The 23,119-nt window shown below is 43.3% G+C and overlaps 1 protein-coding gene across 1 annotated transcript; it reads right to left on the minus strand.

The window, feature by feature from the left end:
* Nucleotides 1-280: 280 nt before the first annotated feature.
* On the minus strand, nt 281-22,970 carry LOC129817230 (WD repeat-containing protein 20-like). The gene is made up of 4 exons (XM_055872264.1): nt 22,674-22,970; nt 4,747-4,929; nt 3,036-4,484; nt 281-2,658 (listed from the first exon to the last, which is right to left on the minus strand). The coding sequence occupies exons 1-4, from the start codon at nt 22,920-22,922 to the stop codon at nt 2,605-2,607; spliced, it is 1,935 nt and encodes a 644-aa protein (XP_055728239.1). The 5' UTR covers nt 22,923-22,970; the 3' UTR covers nt 281-2,604.
* Nucleotides 22,971-23,119: the final 149 nt, after the last annotated feature.

Below are 23,119 nucleotides of genomic sequence, written 5' to 3' on the forward strand. Positions count from 1 at the left end.
TGTTCCAAGAAACCGTTTCCGGTCTTTTAGTCATAACGCTATTGAACAGTTGGTCAAACAAAACATTATGTTTAGTGATTTGAGACAGTCTGTTCAAATGAAATTGAAGTGTCATTTGTCCACTCAATACTACCAAAACAGAGTGTTACAGCTACAATCAGATTTGTTTAATTCAAGTGTGAATAAAATAGAATTGAGAGGAAACTCTTGACTGACTGTCCATTCATACTCATTCAGCCCGTAGGCCTACTAGTAAAGACTGGAGGTCGGAGACAACGAGGTCTGTCAAAGTTTTTTAATAGGTGTCACATGGAGGAGAAAATAAAAATACTGCCACTGTTAGACCTTGGAGAATCCTCACACTGCCTACCTGGGTGCTTCACAAAACTCCCTCATCTCCTGGGGTGGGTTCAGGGAGGTGAAACACTCGGGTGCGAGTTTCCCGGACGCTTCACAGCGCTAAAATAATCGTTATAGAAGTCCATTGTAGGCAATGGTTGTAAGATGATCTCAGTGCTATGAAGCTTTCGGATAACGCTCAGCTGAAATGGGCACCTAGAAATGTCATGAATAGAGCTAACTCTAGTCCCCATCTACACGACAGATATTCCCATATCTTTTCTAGACAATACATTTCTTTGTGAACGTTTCATAATGTTGCACCCCCGTAAACAAGGCCCAGCACTCATACCGCCATCAAGTAGCGACGTTTATCAACAGTGTCAGTTGACCAGAAATGTGGTTCAATACATTTCTGGCTGACACAGTCCCATTGTCATTACTCATGTAGCGGCCATAGTCCACACACACCTATAACACCGGTTTAGTCATATTTTTATACTAGGTAGGTAAGTGAATTCACAGATGTTTTATGTACTGGGGCCTAATAATGGGTAAGAGAATTATGTTAGCGTTAGTCTTCCGTGGTTTACCTGAGCTCTGAGTGATGGCTGAATTAGACGGCTCCTACCTTAGCCTACGGCCCAGTCCCAAAACAACCACTAGCACCTAAGCCCTGTGACACTTGTGGAGATCTAAGAAGATTGGATAGGTATATGAGCAATATGGTAAAGATTATATCTAGTCTTTCAAATTCCACATTTCCTATACCTATATAATCCTCTCAGCATAGCAGAGAAAAATATTACTCGGAACCTCGTCGACAGCACCCCCAACCCAAAACATCTTCCTGCGGCCATGCTCTCAGGACTTCACAAGTGCATAGGGTGCAGGAGCGAGTTTGGGACTGGGAAAACCAGCTTTCAGCACTACCTACTAGATAAAGAGGATTCCATAGAGACATCTCCTATAACAAACATTTAATTATGAAAAATACACCTGAATTCTCTTTATGTACAACAGAAAGGAAAAAACATGAACCTGCATATTCAAGATTCATTTTTAATATTATTATGTATATTTTCTGAATTAGAAATATCACTATTTTCTGAAATGAAGAACTTCAAACTAGTGTAACAATGATAATTTCACCAAATCATTGAAGTACAATATTTACATATAATACAGAGCCCATTTTTAAAATCTGAAACAATATTAAAATAAATGTTCAATAGATAAAGGTTTTTAATTCTATTTATATTTTTAACAACCTTGTCGGGGGAGTCCTTGCACACTCCAAAATTGTAAAGCCATTCTCTTCTAACAAACTATTAAGTGCAAACAACTCTTTTTCTTCTTTCAAAAAACAACAACTATGATTTCAGCGTCCAGACAGAGATTACTCGCCACAACCCAAGTGCATCCAAAGGCTGTCTTGAACCATCTTGTTTTTGTCCGATCATAATTATGAATAAAAATTAACATAAACAATAAAATCAGTGCAACGTACTCAAGCTGTGATATTCTGATTTAAATTAAAAAATATTTTTTTATTGTAGTTATAGGAAGCAAACTGCTCCGGTCTCCCTTTGCTATGAACATGTGATCCAACTCCACCAGGGTTAGTCATGGATGAGGAACTAGCTAAACGAGATAGCACCTGTCCCAAGACAACACCTAGCCCCTAATACCTAGGCTAGATCTGAGAGGACTGAATAGTAGAGAAATGTGCCTACTACCATATTGATTAAACCTATCCAAGGTCTTTCAGATCTACATGAAGTGCCTAGGGGGTAGTAGTGGCTAGGGGTGGTTTCTGGAGGAGGCCACGCTATTAGAGACAAGCACAGTCTGAAAACAAGCTGTAGCTTTTTACAGGGGTTGTTTTTGGACCGGGAAAGAGAATGTTGAGAGAGGGAGGGAGGTGAAAACAAAGTAAACACATCGCAGCCAGCCTCCTTCTCTGAACAACGCTTTAAATCCTCCTGGACGATTTCAAGCATTCTGCACCTTTCACATGATCCTTTACACTCTTTTCAGACTGTGGGCCAACCCATCTACCCTCAATGGCCCACGTTAGCTATCCATCTTTCTATCTAAAGATTAACAGAACAAAAAGAGCTTCAGTAGTGGTGATTGTGATGAAGGTGTGTGAGAGAGAGAACAGCGCTGCAGGGCTGTGGCGAGGTGTGGCCAGGTCATCCTGTCCCGTCTTGTCTGTGGTCTGTTGGAGCTCGGTTTAGTTTAGCAGCACCAGCACCAGGGCTATACAACAGTCCCACTAGGAGAGTTGGCCGGGTTCTGAGATGATAGTAAACCCTGTGGAGGAAGAGAGCAGAGGGGAATGAGTTAGAGGAGATGGTTTTTGGACACTCAGAACGGTAAAACAATTTGAATTCAAACTTTGGTAATTGAGGGGAAACGGTACGTTTTCATCATCATAAAGAAAATCTAATTAAGATCCTGGATTGATAATCACCCTTGTAAGCGAATCACAGTGGGCAAAAGAGGATGCTGGGTCGCAAACCCCAACTCACTCAATAATTTTCAGAGATTTATGAGAAGTGTCTAGTCTAGGTGTTAGATGTCAAACTGAAGTGTCTGGGGTTGAAAGTGGCTTGGGGTTAAGACTCACCACTTTCCAAGGCCTGGCCCATATGTCTAGTGGTTAGGGTTTGGGGTTGTAACAGACTCACCACTTTACCGGGCCTGGCCCATGTGCAAATGAAGCCCTCCTGGCAGGCTGTGACCAGACAGTCCTCCAGGAAGATTAACACAGTGAGTCTTTCGTGAGCGATCTTCTTACACACCAGCGGCTCCAGCAGAGGAACCTCCTCCATGCGCGGGCACAGCAGCGTGCCCAGAGTCTTAGCGGCATCTGCCTTGGCCGTCCGCGCCGCAGAGCTCAGTTGGTTGAGCTTGTCGCTGCTCTTGCTGCTGATGTGCCCCATGCTGTGGTTGCGTTTGTGGTCCTTCTCGTGGCGCTCCTTGCGTGTGTCGTGCAGCGACAGTGTAGCGAACTTGCTGACGCCCGTGGCGATGAAGGTGCTGTCGATGATGCTGCTTCCTTTGCTGCTGCTCGTGTGGCAGTTAGGCGTGGTGCTGCCCCCTGCGGGGCCGGAGGAGTGTGGCAGGCTGTTGGAGCGTGGCAGGGGGGCGGGGAGCGAGTTAGCGGGGCCGCCACTGTTACCACTACTACTGCTCACTGTGTTGTTGCCATTGGTACCGGGTGGGTTAGTAGGAGTAGTAGTAGTAGTAGTAGTAGCAGTAGTAGTAGTGGTGGTAGTAGCAGCAGCAGCAGTAGTAGTAGTAGTATTAGTAGTGGCCGCCCCAGTAGCCGGGGGGCTGGTGGAACTCATGACGTTAGTGTGAGTTCTGGTACGTGACAGGGGCAGGTGGGGAAAAAGGATGTCCTCAGTCAGGTCCCACAGACACAGCTGGGTGTCCTGGCCCACCGAGCCGAAGCGATAGGTCACGCTGACTGGCCTGCCGTCTGTAGAGTTCCTCTTGGAGAGATGTGATTGGGAGCTATTGGCCCGGTCCCGCCCCCCTCCAAAGTGGATCTGCTCGTGGAACTCCTCGTCGCTCCCACTGAACTCGGCAGGTGGGTCGCTGTCCTCCACGCTGGTAGTACAGTGATCAAACGCCACCACGCTCACCCACGACTTGTGGCCGTGGCCCCTGGCGATCACCCTGCAGTCTGAGAAGGACCAGACGGTCACTAGGTCGTCCTCCCCCCCGGCCACTATGTATCGTCCGTCTGGGCTCCAGCACACGCACAACAACCCGCCGAAGTAGCTCTTCATTGTGCCGTGCAGCTCGGCTGCGTCGAAACCAAACACGCGCAGGAAGCCGTCCTGGCTGGCGCACGCAAGGAACTTCCCATCGGGGGAGAATGCAAACTCGTTCAGCGCCCCCTCACCTACTGTCCAGCGCAGTAGGGGGTTGCGGGCCGACTTGCTCTTGCAGGTGTGCACGGCGTAGCCATCACCCTGTTTGAGGAGCTGGTAGTGGGGTGGCGTGGTACCACAGGTGTGCTCTACGTTGTACAGGTACAGGCTGCCGCTGGAGTGGGCCACTAGGAAGAGGCTCTCTGAGCCCGGAACCCACCGTACACATGTCACACGAGACTTGTCTATCAGTCTCTGAGGGAGAGAGGGGGAGACAGTGGCTTGTCAGCAAGAGACAAATAACTCAAGTGTCAGACATGCATTCAAACAAGATATCAACACTTGCGTTACACTTAAATGCATGCCTAATATATTGGATATTGGAACAGAACCTTTACTCTCATTTTGCATTAGAAAACCGTTTCCTCCAAATAGGCAGTCAACAGCATAAATTGATATTCAACCACAGGACACCCATCTTAGCCAGCTTGGCTAAAGTAAACTCTGTTAAACCTACCTCCTCATTGAAGAGCTTGCTGGTCTCCTTCTTGATTGGGTCAATGAGCTGCACCTGGCCGGCCGAGAAACCCACGAGCAGGGAGACGCTCTCCGCTGTGGCTGTGAGGGGGTTGAAGTCATGACACGTGGGCTGCGTTCCTTTGTATATCCTCTTGTCTATGGGCTTGCTCAGGTCAGCCGCCTACAAACGTGGAGAAACACAGGACACAAAGTCTGACTCACAGGTACAGCAACTATCTTGAACATACACCTCAGTTATTTTACAAAACCATTCCTCCTGTCTATATAACACTTGCAGATAATCATTGACCTAATGAGAAATGGTATCATTTCCATGTAAAAGGACCAATGATCACCAACATGTGAAGTTCATAGGAGAATGTCAAATTGGGTGTCAAATGAAAGCGAAGAGTCAATAATGTTGAGGAATTAAGGTACATATAAATTGTTCAACCATTTTCCATCTTAAAAACTTGGAATAATCAAAGGCATGGGTTTCTGGTCAAACAGATGGAAAGCGGGTCTTAGAAAACATCTAGCAGAAAAAGTCTTAAAAAGGTATTAGAAAAAAAAATACAAATTCTCCAGCATTTAAGAAACATTGCCTTGAGCCTTAATTCCATTACCAAAAACCCACATATCTTTAAGATATTTTCATATCGCTCTCCTTCATGAGGGAGATTAATGAAAGTTCACAGAAGTAACAAGGTAGACCTTTCAATTAGTTAAGTGTTTTTACTGATAGCAAATGTGTTTATTAAATTGTTAAGCGATTAAAACGAAATTCCATTACAAAATCAGTAATGTAATTCTCTAAACAAACAATCGGTAACAGAATTTCTGCAATTGAATTGGCTACAATGGTAAATCATAGTAGTCACAGACCACAGTAGGGTTCACAAGTTTGGACAGTACAGCACAGTAAAAGAAAGTAGAGTACAGCTCACTAAAGTACACAGCACACACTAGAGTATACTATAATGTACTGTACTCTACTGTGCTGTACTTTGATGTCCAAACTTGTGAAACAGACATCTATGATTGGTGAAGATTTGGTGCGGTCCGGACAAAACACATTTGATCTCGTTTGGGGGTACCATGAATAGAATAGGCCTATGGTTATTGGTTTGTGCAAGACACATAAAGAAGGCGATTTTACCAAAATTCTGTTACCAAACTTAGCATCTGCACAGTTCTTCCAGTAAATGATTGTGTAAAAATGCTTGTGTAAATTGTTAAAAGCATTCCTTGTGCATAGTTGTATGGTTTGTTAAACTTTGAAATCAATGTTTTTTGTTTGGCATACATTTTAAGTGAAAAATCTGAGTCTCAGCACAATTCCCATATCGTGGAATTGCCCTATAGCAAAAATATTAGTAGAGATGCAACAATTCACCACCGATAAGCAACGTCCTCAGTTCAAATGTTTAAGATACGACTGCATCGGCCTGCGTCCGCTCTTTCAGTGTCGAGCTTAAGTATGTCATTATGTTGACAGTCATTGATCTACAAATAATTTTTCATGTCGAACAACCCCAGGCAATATCAGTAGCCTAGTCAAAATGCACTGCGTCGAGAGCTGACCAATGAGGAGGTAGGCCTATTCCTGATCTGGCACATCTGCGCGTCACCTTCAGCATTAAAATGTTTGTAAAATGGCTTGGGGAACATAAGGCTTTATTAGTCGGGTGACAACCCAATGTCATTTGATAGGTTATTTTTTATCAAATGTGTGTTAAATTGTGTTTTACCGGAATAAAAATAGCCTAAGCTACCACCGGTGACAACTCATCTGACTATATGTAGGTTACACGCTGATCAGGGCTTACATTAGATTTGATTGCTCAGATTTTCCATCACCAATAGGTTTGGTAGTTTTGCTTGAAACAATCAGTATATATGCTGGCGTGGATCCACGAGGGGGCAAACGGGGACTTAGCCCCTCAGTGAAGTTTTATATACCAATATAAAAAAAAGCTAAAAAGTTCTAATGATTGAGTGACAAGTTGGCACAGAATCTGTAACTCCGCTGTGTCAGCCACTTGGACAGCGCGCGCCGCGGTGTGTATGTATAGGGGGACTATGGAAAGCCACTGGGGTGGGTTAGGTATGACTCCTTTGGGTTTCCATAAAAAGCGGGGCAAAAAACACTTCTCATCTGTGGTAGGCTAAGTGAATAACATGACACGCCTCCACCTGTAATATTTTATTTCGATTTATAAAAGGCGGGGGGTCAAGTTCACTATTGAAGCTGCTTCTCTCAACTCTGCCTGATGCCCCACCACTAGAGTTGTTAGCTTCTTAGCTAGCTGTAAAAAAAAAAAAAAAAAAAGAAGTGTTAGTGTTAGCCTTAGCCTATTTAGCTAGCTCGAACCAGCTAATCTGCCACAGTGGATATTAGAAATTGGCTTCGCTAAAGTACTCAAACAAAGCCAAAGGAGAAGGGGACACATGGCAACTGTGTCAGTGGTTGTTAAAAGTTGACCGCATTGTGAAGGTCCTCTGTGACATCGAATGCCCATGTTTGTACAACACAGAAATAAGCCTCGAGGCTACAGGGCTGCTGAAGGCAGTGACGGACCCTGGCTTTAAATTTACAGCCACCATGCTACAGAATCAGTCTTCTCAATCCTCCAAACAAATTACTTCATGCAAAAGCAACAGATCTTTACACTGGAGTCAAAGTGGTCCGCAGTGCGTTGGAGTGTGTTGAGAAGCTGAGGTGTGACAGCGAGTTCGAAACCATTTGGGCACAGTTCCGTGCCAGTGGCACTGACTCACCACCAGCTCCAAGCAAACGACAACGTTATGTAAGTACAAATCTCCAGCAATACATGGTGGACAGTACAGCAGGCCATGAGGACAGAGAAAAGACTGAGTGTAAAAAGACTGTTCTTGGACGCGTTCATTGGTGAAATGTCAGAATGATTCAGCGAACGCAACAGCCAACTGGTGGAGGCCCTGTGTGCCCTTGACCTAGAGAGCCATGACTTTCCAGATGTGAAAAAGATGAAACCACTGCTGGATCTAAGCAAAACAGATTTGGTGGAAGCTGAGTTTAGTGTCACTTGCCAGTTCTTGCGCCAATGAGGACAAATGGACCCACTTGATATCCTGCAAACAAATCTCTGGGCCTCTCTCCGCTATGCCAACCGTGCTTACTGCACATTGATTGACTTTTGGGGCATCCACAGCTTCATGCGAGAACTCCTTTTCCATTTTGACAAATGGGTTCAGTCAGCACAGAAGAAGCATGCTACACCCAAGGAAAACTAAAACTAACCCAACTGGCATTTGAGGGGGATCTTACAAGAAGATTGAGAATGGAATGATCGATTATTCAGGAAGTTCCAGAGAATCTTTTGAAAAGGTAAACAATCTAGCTGTTTGATTTTTCAAAAAATCTTTGGGGTATAGCCAGCGGTGTCATTTCAGCAAAAACCTGGGGTATGGAATGATAAAATGACTTCCTTAGCCAGCCTAAGTTTTCAACAGCCTTGCTTTAGTGTGTAGGGTGCTGTACATGGTGCTGACAGAGAGCCAACCTATCACTTCTTGGTCAAAAGCAATCAATGGTCTCAGCATTTGAACTTACGTTTATTGCGGTATAGCGTGATAAGCTGAATTTTTTTAAGTATTCCAATTTTTCATTTCTTTATCACATATCATTATAGACGGTATTTTTACAATACATACTGGTATGTGGATGCAGTCAGATCCACCATCCCTCATACACGGTTTAAAAAAATCATAACCTAGCAAGTAGCAACATTGTCGAACCTGCCCAAGGACAATCATATCAAGGGCATTTGAGGTATCGCATGTCTGTAAATTCATTATTAGGCTATCTCCAGAGGCACAAGACGCTGGTCCTACTGCCCGACCAATCATTAGCCCAGAGACAGAGAGAGGCAGAAACAGAGACAGAAAGAGCGAAAGAGAGCTGCAGTGCCAATGTCTACCAACAGGTGGCTAGGGCAGAGACGCACCTCTGGGGTGACAACTTGACTAATCAGAGAGATGCTGCCGTATAAACACTATAAGAGGGGTAATTTGTAATGTCGGTAATTTAACAGCGGATGTCAAATTCATGTATGTAAAACATCTAAGAGTAAGGGTTTGTGGACAGCTGGTCGGTACTAGGCAGTGAGTGGTACAGTAGGTCACTGCAGCTGGATTTGAGGCCCCCCGAAAGTATAGGCTAGGTTATCACTTGTAAGAAAAGTAGCTATATTGGTGACGATTAGGCCACCAATATTAGGCCACGTGAACTGACCAGGAAAAACACCTGGCCATAGTTTTACCTAAAGCTTCTCTGAGGAAATTCAGAAAAACTCCTGGCCCAAGGGACGATACTGTAGGAATCAGTCTGAGACCCTGGTGATGCAACTGAGTGGAGGATCATCAGAGGCAGCGAGGGAGATTATATGGCTGTCATAAGACTGCTGACAGATCTGTCAGAGCACGGCCAGCACACTTTGATATGCCAAGAATCCATGATGCTCCAAAGCCCTCGACAAACCAATGACTATAGGCCTATTCTATCCATGGCACTTTAAACTTTAACTCGTGTCATGTGAATCTCATTCAAAACACACAAAAGACAGGCAATTGATTAGGCCAAGCCTACGTCTGAGAGGAAAATTCAGAGTTCCACTCAGGATCAGATCTTGCTGATCTGTGTACCCTCAGATGAAAGACACCATGACAAATTCAATCACACACACCAAGAGCCACAACAGGGAGCACATAAATGCTCTGTCAGACCTGCTAACTCCGAGCTCCTGCATGAGTGATGACAGTGAGTGATTGAAAATGAATGTCAATAACCAGGTTTCTATTATGGTTGTGAACATTTTAAAGTTAAAAACTTAAACAAAAGTGTGATCTTTAACATAAAAAAATATGTAAATAGTGCAGTTATCACAAAACATGATTTTCCGTGTTATAGCCTAACTAGACGATAGCCTATAAGGCCTGGGCAAAATTGTGTAATTTAAATATAACTTTAGGCTACTGTGGTAAATTTGAAAGGCATGCTAGACAGATTATCAAGACATATTCACATCACAGCCTTTTCTGCCTGCCCCTTCCTCGCACCGGCTCGCCTATGCCGATTCTGTTGCAAACCGTTTCTTAAACGGAAGCAAACAGGGAGCAACCTACCAGCATTTATCCAATAGATATTCTCCTTTTAGTTGCAAAATGTTTTGAGCCGAGATCACTTTCCAAAATGGAGGCCGAGATCTACCGCTCAATAAGTAACTTTTTGGGCGACCCAACCAAATTCACATATAAATGTGAGCTATAGATCTGTCACTCATTAATAGCTAGTCTAAGAAGCGGAAAATATGTTCTATGTGCACTTTCTATGATTCAGGTTCTTAAGTTTGGTTTTTGCGTATTTTACTTTCGGTTTTGTGTACCAGCTTCACAAAAAGCGGATTATTGAAAAAAATATTTCACATGGGTTTAGATGGTACAATGATTATCTACACTACACACTGCTTGTTTTTTCACAAACCGAAATTAGGTAAACATTAGAATTTTAGCACCAGGAAATGGCAGCGCAAATTCTGTATATTGTACCTTTAATAACCTATTAAAAACCTTCTGTAGCAATTAGGTTTGTGCAGGCTATAGGCCCAGTACATTATCACTGCATTTTGGCTATGCTTGAATTGCCCTGCCAGTGTTGTTATTCTCAGACCATTTAAAAATTATATTTCAAAACTTGAGGTATATGAATACACTGGTAATTTGTTGTATTACTTGTGAGGCCCAGCTGAGTGAGCAAAAACTGAAATAATTCCTTTTAATTTTACTGGACTGATTGTGCCTGCATCTGATGGTCAGCCTCACTGTTCCTCAGCTCTCGTTTCCTCCACTGACCAAAAAGGGGCCACTGTCTTGCACCACATTTCATTATTTCTGCCTCATGCCTGAATTCATGTTCTTACTCCTATCACCAGAGAACATGAAATATTCCTCAATAATAAAAAAGACAAGCCGCTAATAACATAAGCCAATCGATACATTGTAGCGGGAGTGGATAGGGAGAAGCGCATTTTCTGGCTTATATAAGTGTTGACAGTGCTGAATTATTTTTTAAACATTCAGTCACTCAGAAAAACAGCTGTTCTTTGCGGTATTAGTTGACAGTCTCTAGTCATGTTTTTAAAAGTTTAGAAATGTCAGTATCAACTTTGCTATGGGCTCGTGGAGGCTGCAGACATGGTGATCTGATTAGCCAGCAGTAGGCCTATAGGGGCACTTGATTTGCTCTCCCGGCCTTTCCGGGTAGGAGTTTCTACATTCAGACAGATTAAATAGCTCAAAATGGGAACAATTTTACTACCTAGCACGCAGGGCAGCTGAATTCAGTACACCTACCGCAAAACTAATAATACTTAATCTGTTTAAAAAAATAATAATTATAGAAATGTTTGGCGATTGACTGATTGGTGACCACTGGTTTGGACTAATAATTACACCCCTGCTCTTTCTCTTCGCTAATGATGCGAGTGTGTGTTCAGTCTTCGGTCTGTTGCGTGTAGAATATCGTAGCCTATTCATTGATAGGCCCTGCTTTACTGAAATTGCAAGCCAAGAAATTGTGAGATACTTCATTCCATTGCGAGATACAGCTTCGATTGCTGATATATAGGCCTAGTGCACGGTTTTGTCTGCCTGCCTGGTGGCCGACCTGCCTGTTGTGCCCCTCCCCTTACTCTCACACCATGCCCAAACGCGTCCACCATAGTGCGCAAATAGATTTTGCCCCCCCCCCCACACCCCACACCAACTGCGATCACAGCAGGCAGATTGAAATATCAAAACAAACTCTGAACCAATTATCTTAATTTGGGGACAGGTCAAAAGTATTAAACATTTATGTCAATTTAGCTAGCTAGCTTGCAGTTGCTAACTAATTTGTCCTGGGATATAAACGTTGAGTTATTTTACCTGAAAATGCACAAGGTCCTCTACTCCGACAATTAATCCACAAATAAAACAGTCAACCGATTTGTTTCTAGTCATCTCTCCACCTTCCAGGATTTTTCCTTCTTTGGAGTTTATATGGCGATTGGCATCTAACTTTCATAATAGGTGTATTACCACAACCGACCTCAGTTCATTTTTCAATCACCCACGTGGGTATAACTAATGAGGAGATGGCACGTGTATATGCTTCTATGAACCAATGAGTAGATGGGAGAGGCAGGACTTGCACCATGTTCAGCGTCACAAATAGAACTGACTACTATTTTAGCATTTGGCAACGCAGATGCTTTGTTTGCGCGCGCGAGCAGTGTGGGTGCAGTGATTGAATAACGTGTACATTTACTTTGCGACGCGAGCGGTGTGGTCAGAATGTCAGTCCCTCATTGCTCGCTATGAAAGCTGTGAGTGTTTGTGTTCTCGGAAGTACAGCAACTAATCAGTCTCCTCCTTTCCAAAAATACTTAAATCGTAAGAGTCGATTCGTAGCGGAATCGAATCCTGACACTCAGAAATGGGAGTAGACGTGCAATGAGTAGAGGAATAAATGATTGGAGTCGACTTTCTACCACTACGTCACCGTCGTTAACAGTTGGTCAAATGGCAGAGAGAGGCAAGCGACAGCAGCGAATTCCTGTATGGCTTTCAGAAGTTAAATGAGAAGGAAATGCTAACTTTGCGAGATGGAACTGAGGTACAGTGATGGTAGTACAGTTGCATTTGAAAGGGACCGCACCGTGAGACCCACCCCGTTGTTGGCAGCAGCGCAGCTGCATTGTGAATTAGTGTGAATTTTAGAAAATGTTATTGTTTTAATGAAAATCAAAGAAAAAAAAATTGCCGCTTAAAACGTTAAGAAAAATATATATTTTTGTCATATCCCTAGTTTCCATCCAACCTTTTTATGCAAGTAAAGTAAAAGTACATGTTGGATCAAAAAAAAGTCACGACAGGCCTGACGGAAACAGAAAATGAGTCAGTAAACTTTTCAAACGTCGACAAAACAAAAAACACACTAGACAAGGTGGGATCTTTGTAAACTGAATAATGTGAGAAATGGTAGTAGAAATGCCTTTTTGGGCAAATATTGATATAATAACCATCATATCGAAGTAAACTTGGAGTCACACGATGTGTTGTGTGGTCCTCCCACTACGACTTGGGAATAGATGCAGTTTATTACGCTACAGCTGAAATAAATTATGAACTTCACAGGGTAGTAAAAATGCACGGTGATGAGCTTCATGCTCCTTTCCAATAAATATCAAGGGTCTTATTCTGGTGACATGATAATCAATGCTTGGCTGGCATTTGACAAATAAAAAGAATCTCGCTCTTTTGTCCATAATAATCTAATTTACATTTACATTTAAGTCATTTAGCAGACGCTCTTATCCAGAGTGACTTACAAATTGGTGCATTCACCTTATGATATCCAGTGGAACAACCACTTTACAATAGTGCATCTAACCCTTTTAAGGGGGGGGGGGGGGGGGGGTTAGAAGGATTACTTTATCCTATCCTAGGTATTCCTTAAAGAGGTGGGGTTTCAGGTGTCTCCGGAAGGTGGTGATTGACTCCGCTGACCTGGCGTCGTGAGGGACTCCCATGTAAATGTAAATAATCTAATCATGTAGGCCTAGGCTATATCGCACTGTCTGCGAGCGGTTGGCTAGAGCGCACATGGCAAGACCAGAGTGGGAACATTCACTATATATATATATACACTGCTCAAAAAAATAAAGGGAACACTTAAACAACACAATGTAACTCCAAGTCAATCACACTTCTGTGAAATCAAACTGTCCACTTAGGAAGCAACACTGATTGACAATAAATTTCACATGCTGTTGTGCAAATGGAATAGACAAAAGGTGGAAATTATAGGCAATTAGCAAGACACCCCCAAAAAAGGAGTGATTCTGCAGGTGGTGACCACAGACCACTTCTCAGTTCCTATGCTTCCTGGCTGATGTTTTGGTCACTTTTGAATGCTGGCGGTGCTCTCACTCTAGTGGTAGCATGAGACGGAGTCTACAACCCACACAAGTGGCTCAGGTAGTGCAGTTCATCCAGGATGGCACATCAATGCGAGCTGTGGCAAAAAGGTTTGCTGTGTCTGTCAGCGTAGTGTCCAGAGCATGGAGGCGCTACCAGGAGACAGGCCAGTACATCAGGAGACGTGGAGGAGGCCGTAGGAGGGCAACAACCCAGCAGCAGGACCGCTACCTCCGCCTTTGTGCAAGGAGGTGCACTGCCAGAGCCCTGCAAAATGACCTCCAGCAGGCCACAAATGTGCATGTGTCAGCATATGGTCTCACAAGGGGTCTGAGGATCTCATCTCGGTACCTATTGGCAGTCAGGCTACCTCTGGCGAGCACATGGAGGGCTGTGCGGCCCCACAAAGAAATGCCACCCCACACCATGACTGACCCATTGCCAAACCGGTCATGCTGGAGGATGTTGCAGGCAGCAGAACGTTCTCCACGGCGTCTCCAGACTCTGTCACGTCTGTCACATGTGCTCAGTGTGAACCTGCTTTCATCTGTGAAGAGCACAGGGCGCCAGTGGCGAATTTGCCAATCTTGGTGTTCTCTGGCAAATGCCAAACGTCCTGCACAGTGTTGGGCTGTAAGCACAACCCCCACCTGTGGACGTCGGGCCCTCATACCACCCTCATGGAGTCTGTTTCTGACCGTTTGAGCAGACACATGCACATTTGTGGCCCGCTGGAGGTCATTTTGCAGGGCTCTGGCAGTGCACCTCCTTGCACAAAGGCGGAGGTAGCGGTCCTGCTGCTTGGTTGTTGCCCTCCTACGGCCTCCTCCACGTCTCCTGATGTACTGGCCTGTCTCCTGGTAGCGCCTCCATGCTCTGGACACTACGCTGACAGACACAGCAAACCTTTTTGCCACAGCTCGCATTGATGTGCCATCCTGGATGAACTGCACTACCTGAGCCACTTGTGTGGGTTGTAGACTCCGTCTCATGCTACCACTAGAGTGAGAGCACCGCCAGCATTCAAAAGTGACCAAAATATCAGCCAGGAAGCATAGGAACTGAGAAGTGGTCTGTGGTCAGCACCTGCAGAATCACTCCTTTTTTGGGCGTGTCTTGCTAATTGCCTATAATTTCCACCTTTTGTCTATTCCATTTGTACAACAGCATGTGAAATTTATTGTCAATCAGTGTTGCTTCCTAAGTGGACAGTTTGATTTCACAGAAGTGTGATTGACTTGGAGTTACATTGTGTTGTTTAAGTGTTCCCTTTATTTTTTTGAGCAGTGTATATATATATATATATATATATATATATATATATATATATATATATATATAAAACGCACAATTTGTGATAAAACCAAACAGCACCCTCAAAACTAATCAACAGGCAGTAGCTCTGCATCCCTATACCTAGGGGTGTTCTACAAAACAAGATCAATGAGTTAGGTGGCTAACTCCAATAAGACTGCAGAAATAACTATTGATTTTCTTAATTAAAAAAAGCTAAACTTAGATGTATTATAGTTTCTTTCATCATTTAGACCATGCACATTTCAAGCTTCTCTCTCAAAAATAAAAAGTTATATCAGAAGATTTAAGCAAGTTAGCTGGCTTGTGGTATACCCTTCTGGTATGCTTCACTGACTACAGGAAAGACTACATAGAGACCTGCTGAGTCCAGTCCTGGGGAGTGCAGGTTTGCCAATCTTACCAACCTGGGCTAAGAGAGCACTGTTTACAGGAAATTACAAGGTGACAGGAGTGAACTCAGTGAAGAAGTAGACCTTTATGATGCATTAAACCAGTCTGTCCCTTCAATTATTTTCCAGACAGGGCACAGAGGCCTCCAAAGCAACATCCAGACCCTCTTATACAAAAGGTTTTGTGCCAATTGTGACAAGGTCAGTAGACCATTTATTTGTCAGGAACACTTACAAAACTTGGTGACAAGTGTTAAAATATCTTACTATCTCCCACACAGATCTACTCCATCCAAGAAGTGGCCCACAAGTCCCCCATGTTAAATGGGCAGTGCAGTCAAAAACATGATTTTTCTGTGTTTTACAGTGCCTTTGGAAAGTATTCAGACCCCCTGACTTTTTCCACATTTTGTTATGTTACAGCCTTATTCTAAAATTGATAGTTTTTTCCCCCTCCAATTTACAGAATCATGTAGTAACCAAAAAAAAACTGTTAAACAAATCAAAATATATGTTATATTTGAGATTCTTCAAAGTAGCCACCCTTTGCCTTGAGAGCTTTGCACACTCATGGCATTCTCTCAACCAGCTTCATGATGTAGTCCCCTGGAACCCATTTCAGTTAACAGGTGTGCCTTGTTAAAAGTGAATTTGTGGAATTTCTCTAATGAATTTGAGCCAATAATTTGTGCTGTGACAAGGTAGGTGTGGTATACCGAAGATAGCCCTCTTTGGTATAACACCAAGTCCATATTATTGCAAGAACAGCTCAAATAAGCGAAGAGAAATGACAGTCCATCATTACTTTAAGACGTCAAGGTCAGTCAATGCGGAAAATTAACAACTTTGAAAGTTTCTTCAAATGCATTCGCAAAAGCCTATACTCTTCTGTAAACAAGTCATCTCTGTATACCCGTCTCAAGACCCACTCAGGGCTCTATGGTGCTACCATTTTGGTCACATCTGCTCCTAAATATTTTGCTGTGCTACCTGACAATTTTATTTGGGAGCGCCAGTGCCCCTACAGTACTTGGATGACATTTAGTGCAACAAAAATAAATGAAAAGGGATAGCCTCTTCAGGAGATTTTTTCATGTGCTCCTACATTTTTCAACTGAGGTGCACATGTGCTCCTCAAAAAAAATCTCAGCGTAGAGCCCTGCCACTGGTTGTTGCTTATTTACGAAACCCTCTTAGGTCTCACTCCCCCCTATCTGAGATATCTACTGCAGCCCTCATCCTCCACATACAACACCCATTCTGCCAGTCACATTCTGTTAAATGTTCCCAAAGCACACTCATCCCTGGGTCACTCGGCGTTTCAGTTCGCCTCAGCTAGCTGCAACAAACACTCAAACTGGACGGTTTTATCTCAATCTCTTCATTCAAAAAGACTTAAATCACGAACACTCTTACTGACAGTTGTGGCTGCTTTGCGTGATGTATTGTTGTCTCTACCTTCTTGCTCTTTGTGCTGTTGTCTGTGCCCAACAATGTTTTTATCCTGTTTTGCGCTGCTAACATGTTGTGAGTTGCCATGTTGTGTTGCTACTAGAGGTCGACCGATTAATTAGGGCCGATTTCAAGTTTTCATAACAATCGGAAATCGGTATTTTTGTATGCCGATTTTGCCGTTTTATTTTATTTTTACACCTTTATTTAACTGGGCAAGTCAGTTAAGAACACATTCTTATTTTCAATGACGGCCTAGGAACGGTGGGTTAACTGCCTTGTTCAGGGGCAAAACGACAGATTTTTACCTTGTCAGCTCAGGGATTCAATCTTGCAAGCTTACGGTTAACTAGTTCAACGCTCTAACCACCTGCCTCACGAGGAGCCTGCCTGTTACGCGAATGCAGTAAGAAGCCAAGGTAAGTTGCTAGCTAGCATTAAACTTATCTTATAAAAAACAATCAATCAATCATAATCACTAGTTATAACTACACATGGTTGATGATATTACTAGTTTATTTAGCGTGTCCTGCGTTGCATATAATCGATGCGTTGCGCATTCGCGAAAAAGGACTGTCTTTGCTCCAACGTGTACCTAACCATAAACATCATTGCCTTTCTTAAAATCAATAGACAGAAGTATATATTTTTAAACCTGCATATTTAGCTAAAAGAAATCCAGGTGAGCAGGCAAAATTAACCAGGTGAAATTGTGTCACTTCTCTTGCGTTCATTGCACGCAGAGTCAGCATGCAACAGTTTGGGCCGCCTGGCTCAAATTATGACATAACATTGAAGGTTGTGCAATGTAACAGGAATATTTAGACTTATGGATGCCACCCGTTCGATAAAATACGGAACGGTTCCGTATTTCACTGAAAGAATAAACGTTTTGTTTGAGATGATAGTTTCCGGATTCGACCATATTAATGACCTAAGGCTCGTATTTCTGTGTGTTATTATGTTATAATTAAGTCTATGATTTGATAGAGCAGTCTGAGCGATGGTAGGCACCAGCAGGCTCGTAAGCATTGATTCAAACAGCACTTTCGTGCGTTTTGCCAGCAGCTCTTCGCAATGCTTGAAGCATTGCGCTGTTTATGACTTCAAGCCTATCAACTCCCGAGATTAGGCTGGTGTAACCGATGTGAAATGGCTAGCTAGTTAGCGGGTGCGCGCTAATAGCGTTTCAAACGTCACTCGCTCTGAGACTTGGAGTAGTTGTTCTGCATGGGTAACGCTGCTTCGAGGGTGGCTGTTGTCGATGTGTTCCTGTATCGAGCCCAGGTAGCGGCAAGGAGAGGGATGGAAGCTATACTGTTACACTGGCAATACTAAAGTGCCTATAAGAACATCCAATAGTCAAAGGTATATGAAATACAAAATGGAATAGAGAGAAATAGTCCTATAATTCCTATAATAACTACAACCTAAAACTTCTTACCTGGGAATATTGAAGACTCATGTTAAAATATTATATTACCAATAAATTAATATCGGTATCGGCTTTTTTTGGTCCTCCAATAATTGGTATGAAAAATCATAATCGGTCGACCTCTAGTTGCTACCATGCTGTTGTCATGTGTTGCTGCCATTCTATGTTGTCGTTTTAGGTCTCTCTTATGTAGTGTTGTGTTCTTTCTTGTCGTGATGTGTGTTTTGTCCTATATTTTATTTATTTTTAATCCCAGCCCTGCAGAAGGCCTTTTGCCATTTGGTAGGCCGTCATTGTAAATAAGAATTTGATCTTAACTGACTTGCCTAGTTAAATAAATAAAAATGTGCAAAAGCCATCAAGCGCTATGATGAAACTGCCTCTCATGAGGACAGCCACAGGAAAGGAAGACCCAGAGTTACTTCTGCTGCAGAGGATAAGTTCATTAGGAGTTCCCAGCCTCAGAAATTGCAGCCCAAATAAATGCTTCAGAGAGTTCAAGTAACAGACACATCTCTACATCAACTGTTCAGAGGAGACTGCGTGAAATCAGGCCTTCATGGTCCAATTGCTACAAAGAAACCACTACTAAAAGGACACCAATAAGAGGAAGAGACTTGCTTGGGCCAAGAAACACAAGCGATGGACATTAGACTGATGGAAACCTGTCCTATGGTCTGATGAGTCCAAATGTGAGATTTTTGGTTCCAACCGCAGTGTCTTTGTGAGACGCAGACTAGGTGAATGGATGATCTCAGCATGTGTGGTTTCCACCGTGAAGAATGGCGGAGGTGTGATGGTGCTTTGCTGGTGACATTGTCTGCGATTTATTTAGAATTCAAGGCACACTTAAACAGCATGACTACCACAGCATTCTGCAGCGATATGCCATGCCTTCTGGGTTGCACTTAGTGGGACTATAATTTGTTATTCAACAGGACAATGAGGGGTGGCAGGTAGCCTAGTGGTTAGAACGGTGGGTCAGTAACCGAAAGGTTGCCAGATCAAATCCCTGAGTTGACGAGGTAAAAATCTGTCGTTCTGCCCCTGAACAAGGCAGTTAACCCACTGTTCCTAGGCCGTCACCGGAAATAAGAAATTGTTAACGGACTTGCCTAGTTAATTTAAAAAAATTACCCAACACACCTCCTTGACCAAGAAGGAGAGTGGTGTAGTGATGCATCAGATGACCTGGCCTCCACAATCACCTGACCTCAACCTAATTGAGAGGGTTTGGGATGAGTTGAACTGCAGAGTGAAGAAAAAGAAGCCAACAAGTGCTCAACATATGTGGGAAGTTCCAGGTGAAGTTGGTTGAGAGTATGGCAAGAGTGTGCAAAGCTGTCAAAGGCAAAGGGTGGCTACTTTGAAGAATCTAAAATAACATTTTGATTTGTTTAACTGTTTTTTGGTTACTACATGATTCCATGTGTTATTTCATAGTTTTTACAAATGTAGAAAAATGTATTAGGCCCTTATCTATGGATTTCGCATAACTGGGAATGCAGATATGCATTTGTTGGTCACAGATACCTTTTTTTTTAAGTTTAAAAAGTAGAGGCATGGATCAGAAAACCAGTCAGTATCTGGTGTGACTACCTTTTGCTTCTTGCTGCATGAAACATCTCCTTTGCATCGAGATGGTCAGGCTGTTGATTGTGGCCTGTAGAATGTTGTCCCACTCATCTTCAATGGCTGTGCGAACTTGCTGGATATTGGCGGGAACTGGAACACGCTGTCGTACAGGTCGATCCAGAGCATACCAAACATGCTCAGTGGGTGACATGTTTGCGTATGGAAGCCATGGCAGAACTGGGAAATTTTCAGCTTTCAGGAATTGTGTAGAAATCCTTGCGATATGGGGATTAAACATGAGGTAATGGTGGTGGAATGGCACGACAACGGGCCTCAGGATCTCTGAGGCAATTGTGTTCGTTGTCCGTAGCTTCTGCCTGCCCTTACCATAATCCCACTGCCACCATGGGGCACTCTGATCACAATGTTGACATCAGCAAACCACTTTCCCACACGAAGCCATACACATGGTCTGCGGTGGTAAGGCCAGTTGGACATACTGCCAAATTCTCTAAAATAACATTGGAGGCAACTTAGGGGTAGTGAAATGAACATTCAATCATCTGGCAACAGCTCTGGTGGACATTCCTGCAGTCAGCATGTAATTTTCACACTCCCTCAACTTGAGACATCTGTGGCATTGTGTGTTGTGTGACAAAACAGCACATTTTAGAGTGGTCTTTATTGTCCCCAGCATAAGATACACCAGTGTAATGATCATGCCGTTTAATCAGCTTCTTCATGGGGCGGCAGGTAGCCTAGTGGTTAGAGCGTTGGGCCAGTAAATGAAAGGTTGCTAGATTGAATCCCCGAGCTGACAAGGTAAAAATCTGTCGTTCTGCCCCTGAACAAGGCAGTTAACCCACTGTTCCTAGGCTGTCATTGGAAATTAGAATTTGTTCTTAAGTGACTTGCCTAGTTAAATAATGGTAATTAAATAAAATCATATTCCTCAGGTGGGAGGATTATCATGGCAATGGAGAAATGCTTACTAGCAAGGTTGTAAACAAATTTGTGCAGAAAAATAAGCTTTTTGTGCATATGATACATTTCTGTTATATTTTATTTAATCTCATGAAACCAACACTTTACATGTTGCATTTATATTTTTGTTCAGTGTATATTTGCACACTAGGAGGTTGGAATAATACTTGGGGGGTGCATCCAGTACAGTAGGTGGCGGTAATGCACTATAACGTTGGATGCCAACAGCCCATAAACCCCACAGAAGAGGCTAGCTAGGACAATGGTAGACAGTGTCCTTCGCCCCCACCTGTCAGGCACTGCTTTCCTGCAGTTCTGTTAACGACGGCAAGGGGCAGGTGTTCAGCAGGCTGGAGACTTTGCTAGCAGGACAGACACTTTGCTAGCTAGGAAGACTCTGGTACACAGCAGATACTTTTATTTTCCTTTTAAGCCACATTTTAGCAGCAAGGACAATTAGGGAAAATACAGAATGCCATTAGTGTCACACAAGCATGAAGATGCCGTGCTCGAAAGGGGGGCGTTCATGCAGGAACCAATGGGATGCTCGAGGGAGGGGGAATTTATTATTGTTTTGGTCTGCCTGGCAACATCACCAGGCAGTTAAAGTTAATAGACCAATAACAAAGAGTTCCCAATGACAGCTAATTTTCTAGTTACATATCCCTCCCATTCAGCTCCTCCAATTAGGTCCCTCACTTGTTTCTTTTTGACAATTTTAATTAAAAACAATCACAGTAAGAAACATAATTGTTAGCCAGAAATCATTTGATATTGTGATAAAACAGCTGCATTGGACCTTTAAAACCAACTAGGCCAACACAGTAAGTCCTGGAAGTGGTAAAACATCTTCCTCATCATAACACTAGAAAGCCCCTAGCAGCCAATTGATTATTTACTGGTGTCTGATAATGGTCTAAGTTGAACTTATTTTATGTTTTGAACAAGTTTAGAAATGTGTGGATCAGACATATGATCATCATCATCGTCACTAGATACCGTAAACAAGCATACAGCTCGATGCAGTGACATCCCCAAATGTTGCATCACCACCACTGTCAGAACCAGACAGATCACTTGCATGACATCATCATTCCGAATCAACAAACACAGCTTACTTCCAACCTAACACACATCCACAATACTGTACAACGCTGGCTTTGGGGCCTTGAAGTACCAGCACCATAGCACACATAACTAGCTTGCTATACAATGGTCAACTATTCTATGATTGCAAAAAAACGGTGCAGAATCAATTAAACAAGAGCACTAAAAACACAACTAGTTAATCATCACTAACGTCAAAATACGCTGTCAACGAGGAAACGTGTCTTATTTAACATATTCTGAAACTGCAGATGTCAATCAACATGTCAGAACTGAAGACGGGCACGAGCCTTTGCCCACACTCCAAGGTTAAATCGTACATATTCATATAGAGCAAATAGGCATCACACAAGAGTAATCTCATGCCTATGCGTAAACAGTCCACCATAACAGAAGGGGGGCCCTTCACTTGAATTGAACTGGTTAACTGGCCAGCTAGATAGCTAAGTAGGTGGGTGGGTGACATGTACACCAGCATATCTCCACAAGGTGCGGGCAAAACAAACTGTGGCGATGCTAGCTAGCTAGCCACCATAGCTAAGTGGCCTAGTCTGGCTATCTGCGCACGTCAGTGAAAATACCATACTGGACAGCAAATTGCTATGCGTTTGAACACACACATTCACTTCTTGATAATACAGGCATTGTCACCTGAGTGCTATGTACCTTTCTTACGCCTTTGTAGATATAAAAATACAGTTCCCGGCCCACATTGAAGCAGATTCTGTCGCCGTTGCCGGACTGGTCGTTGACGTTCACGAAGGAGACTTTCACCGGATTCGAGCCCTGTGAATTGAAAGGCACCCTGTTAGGGCGGCTATATTCGGAGTGAGTGAGGAGTTTATAGACACCTTCCCGAGTGGTGAATTGAGTTTTAATTTCGTTCATCTCCTTCCCTCCTCCCTCCGCCGCCATCTTGGAAATTGGCGTTCATCCTGTCCAAAACCCGGATCTTACCCACAGAGCATGCGCTCGGCAATTGATTCTAGAACCCATGCGCTAAAAGCATCAATGAAGTGAGAAGTGACGCTCCAGTTTAGCGAAAGTAGTGAGGTATTTGATAAAACGAAATTAACTTCTAAACCCTCGACAAAATACATTTCATAGTTTAA

The sequence above is a fragment of the Salvelinus fontinalis genome, chromosome 20 (assembly GCF_029448725.1).
Source record: "Salvelinus fontinalis isolate EN_2023a chromosome 20, ASM2944872v1, whole genome shotgun sequence".
Classification (NCBI taxonomy): domain Eukaryota; kingdom Metazoa; phylum Chordata; class Actinopteri; order Salmoniformes; family Salmonidae; genus Salvelinus; species Salvelinus fontinalis.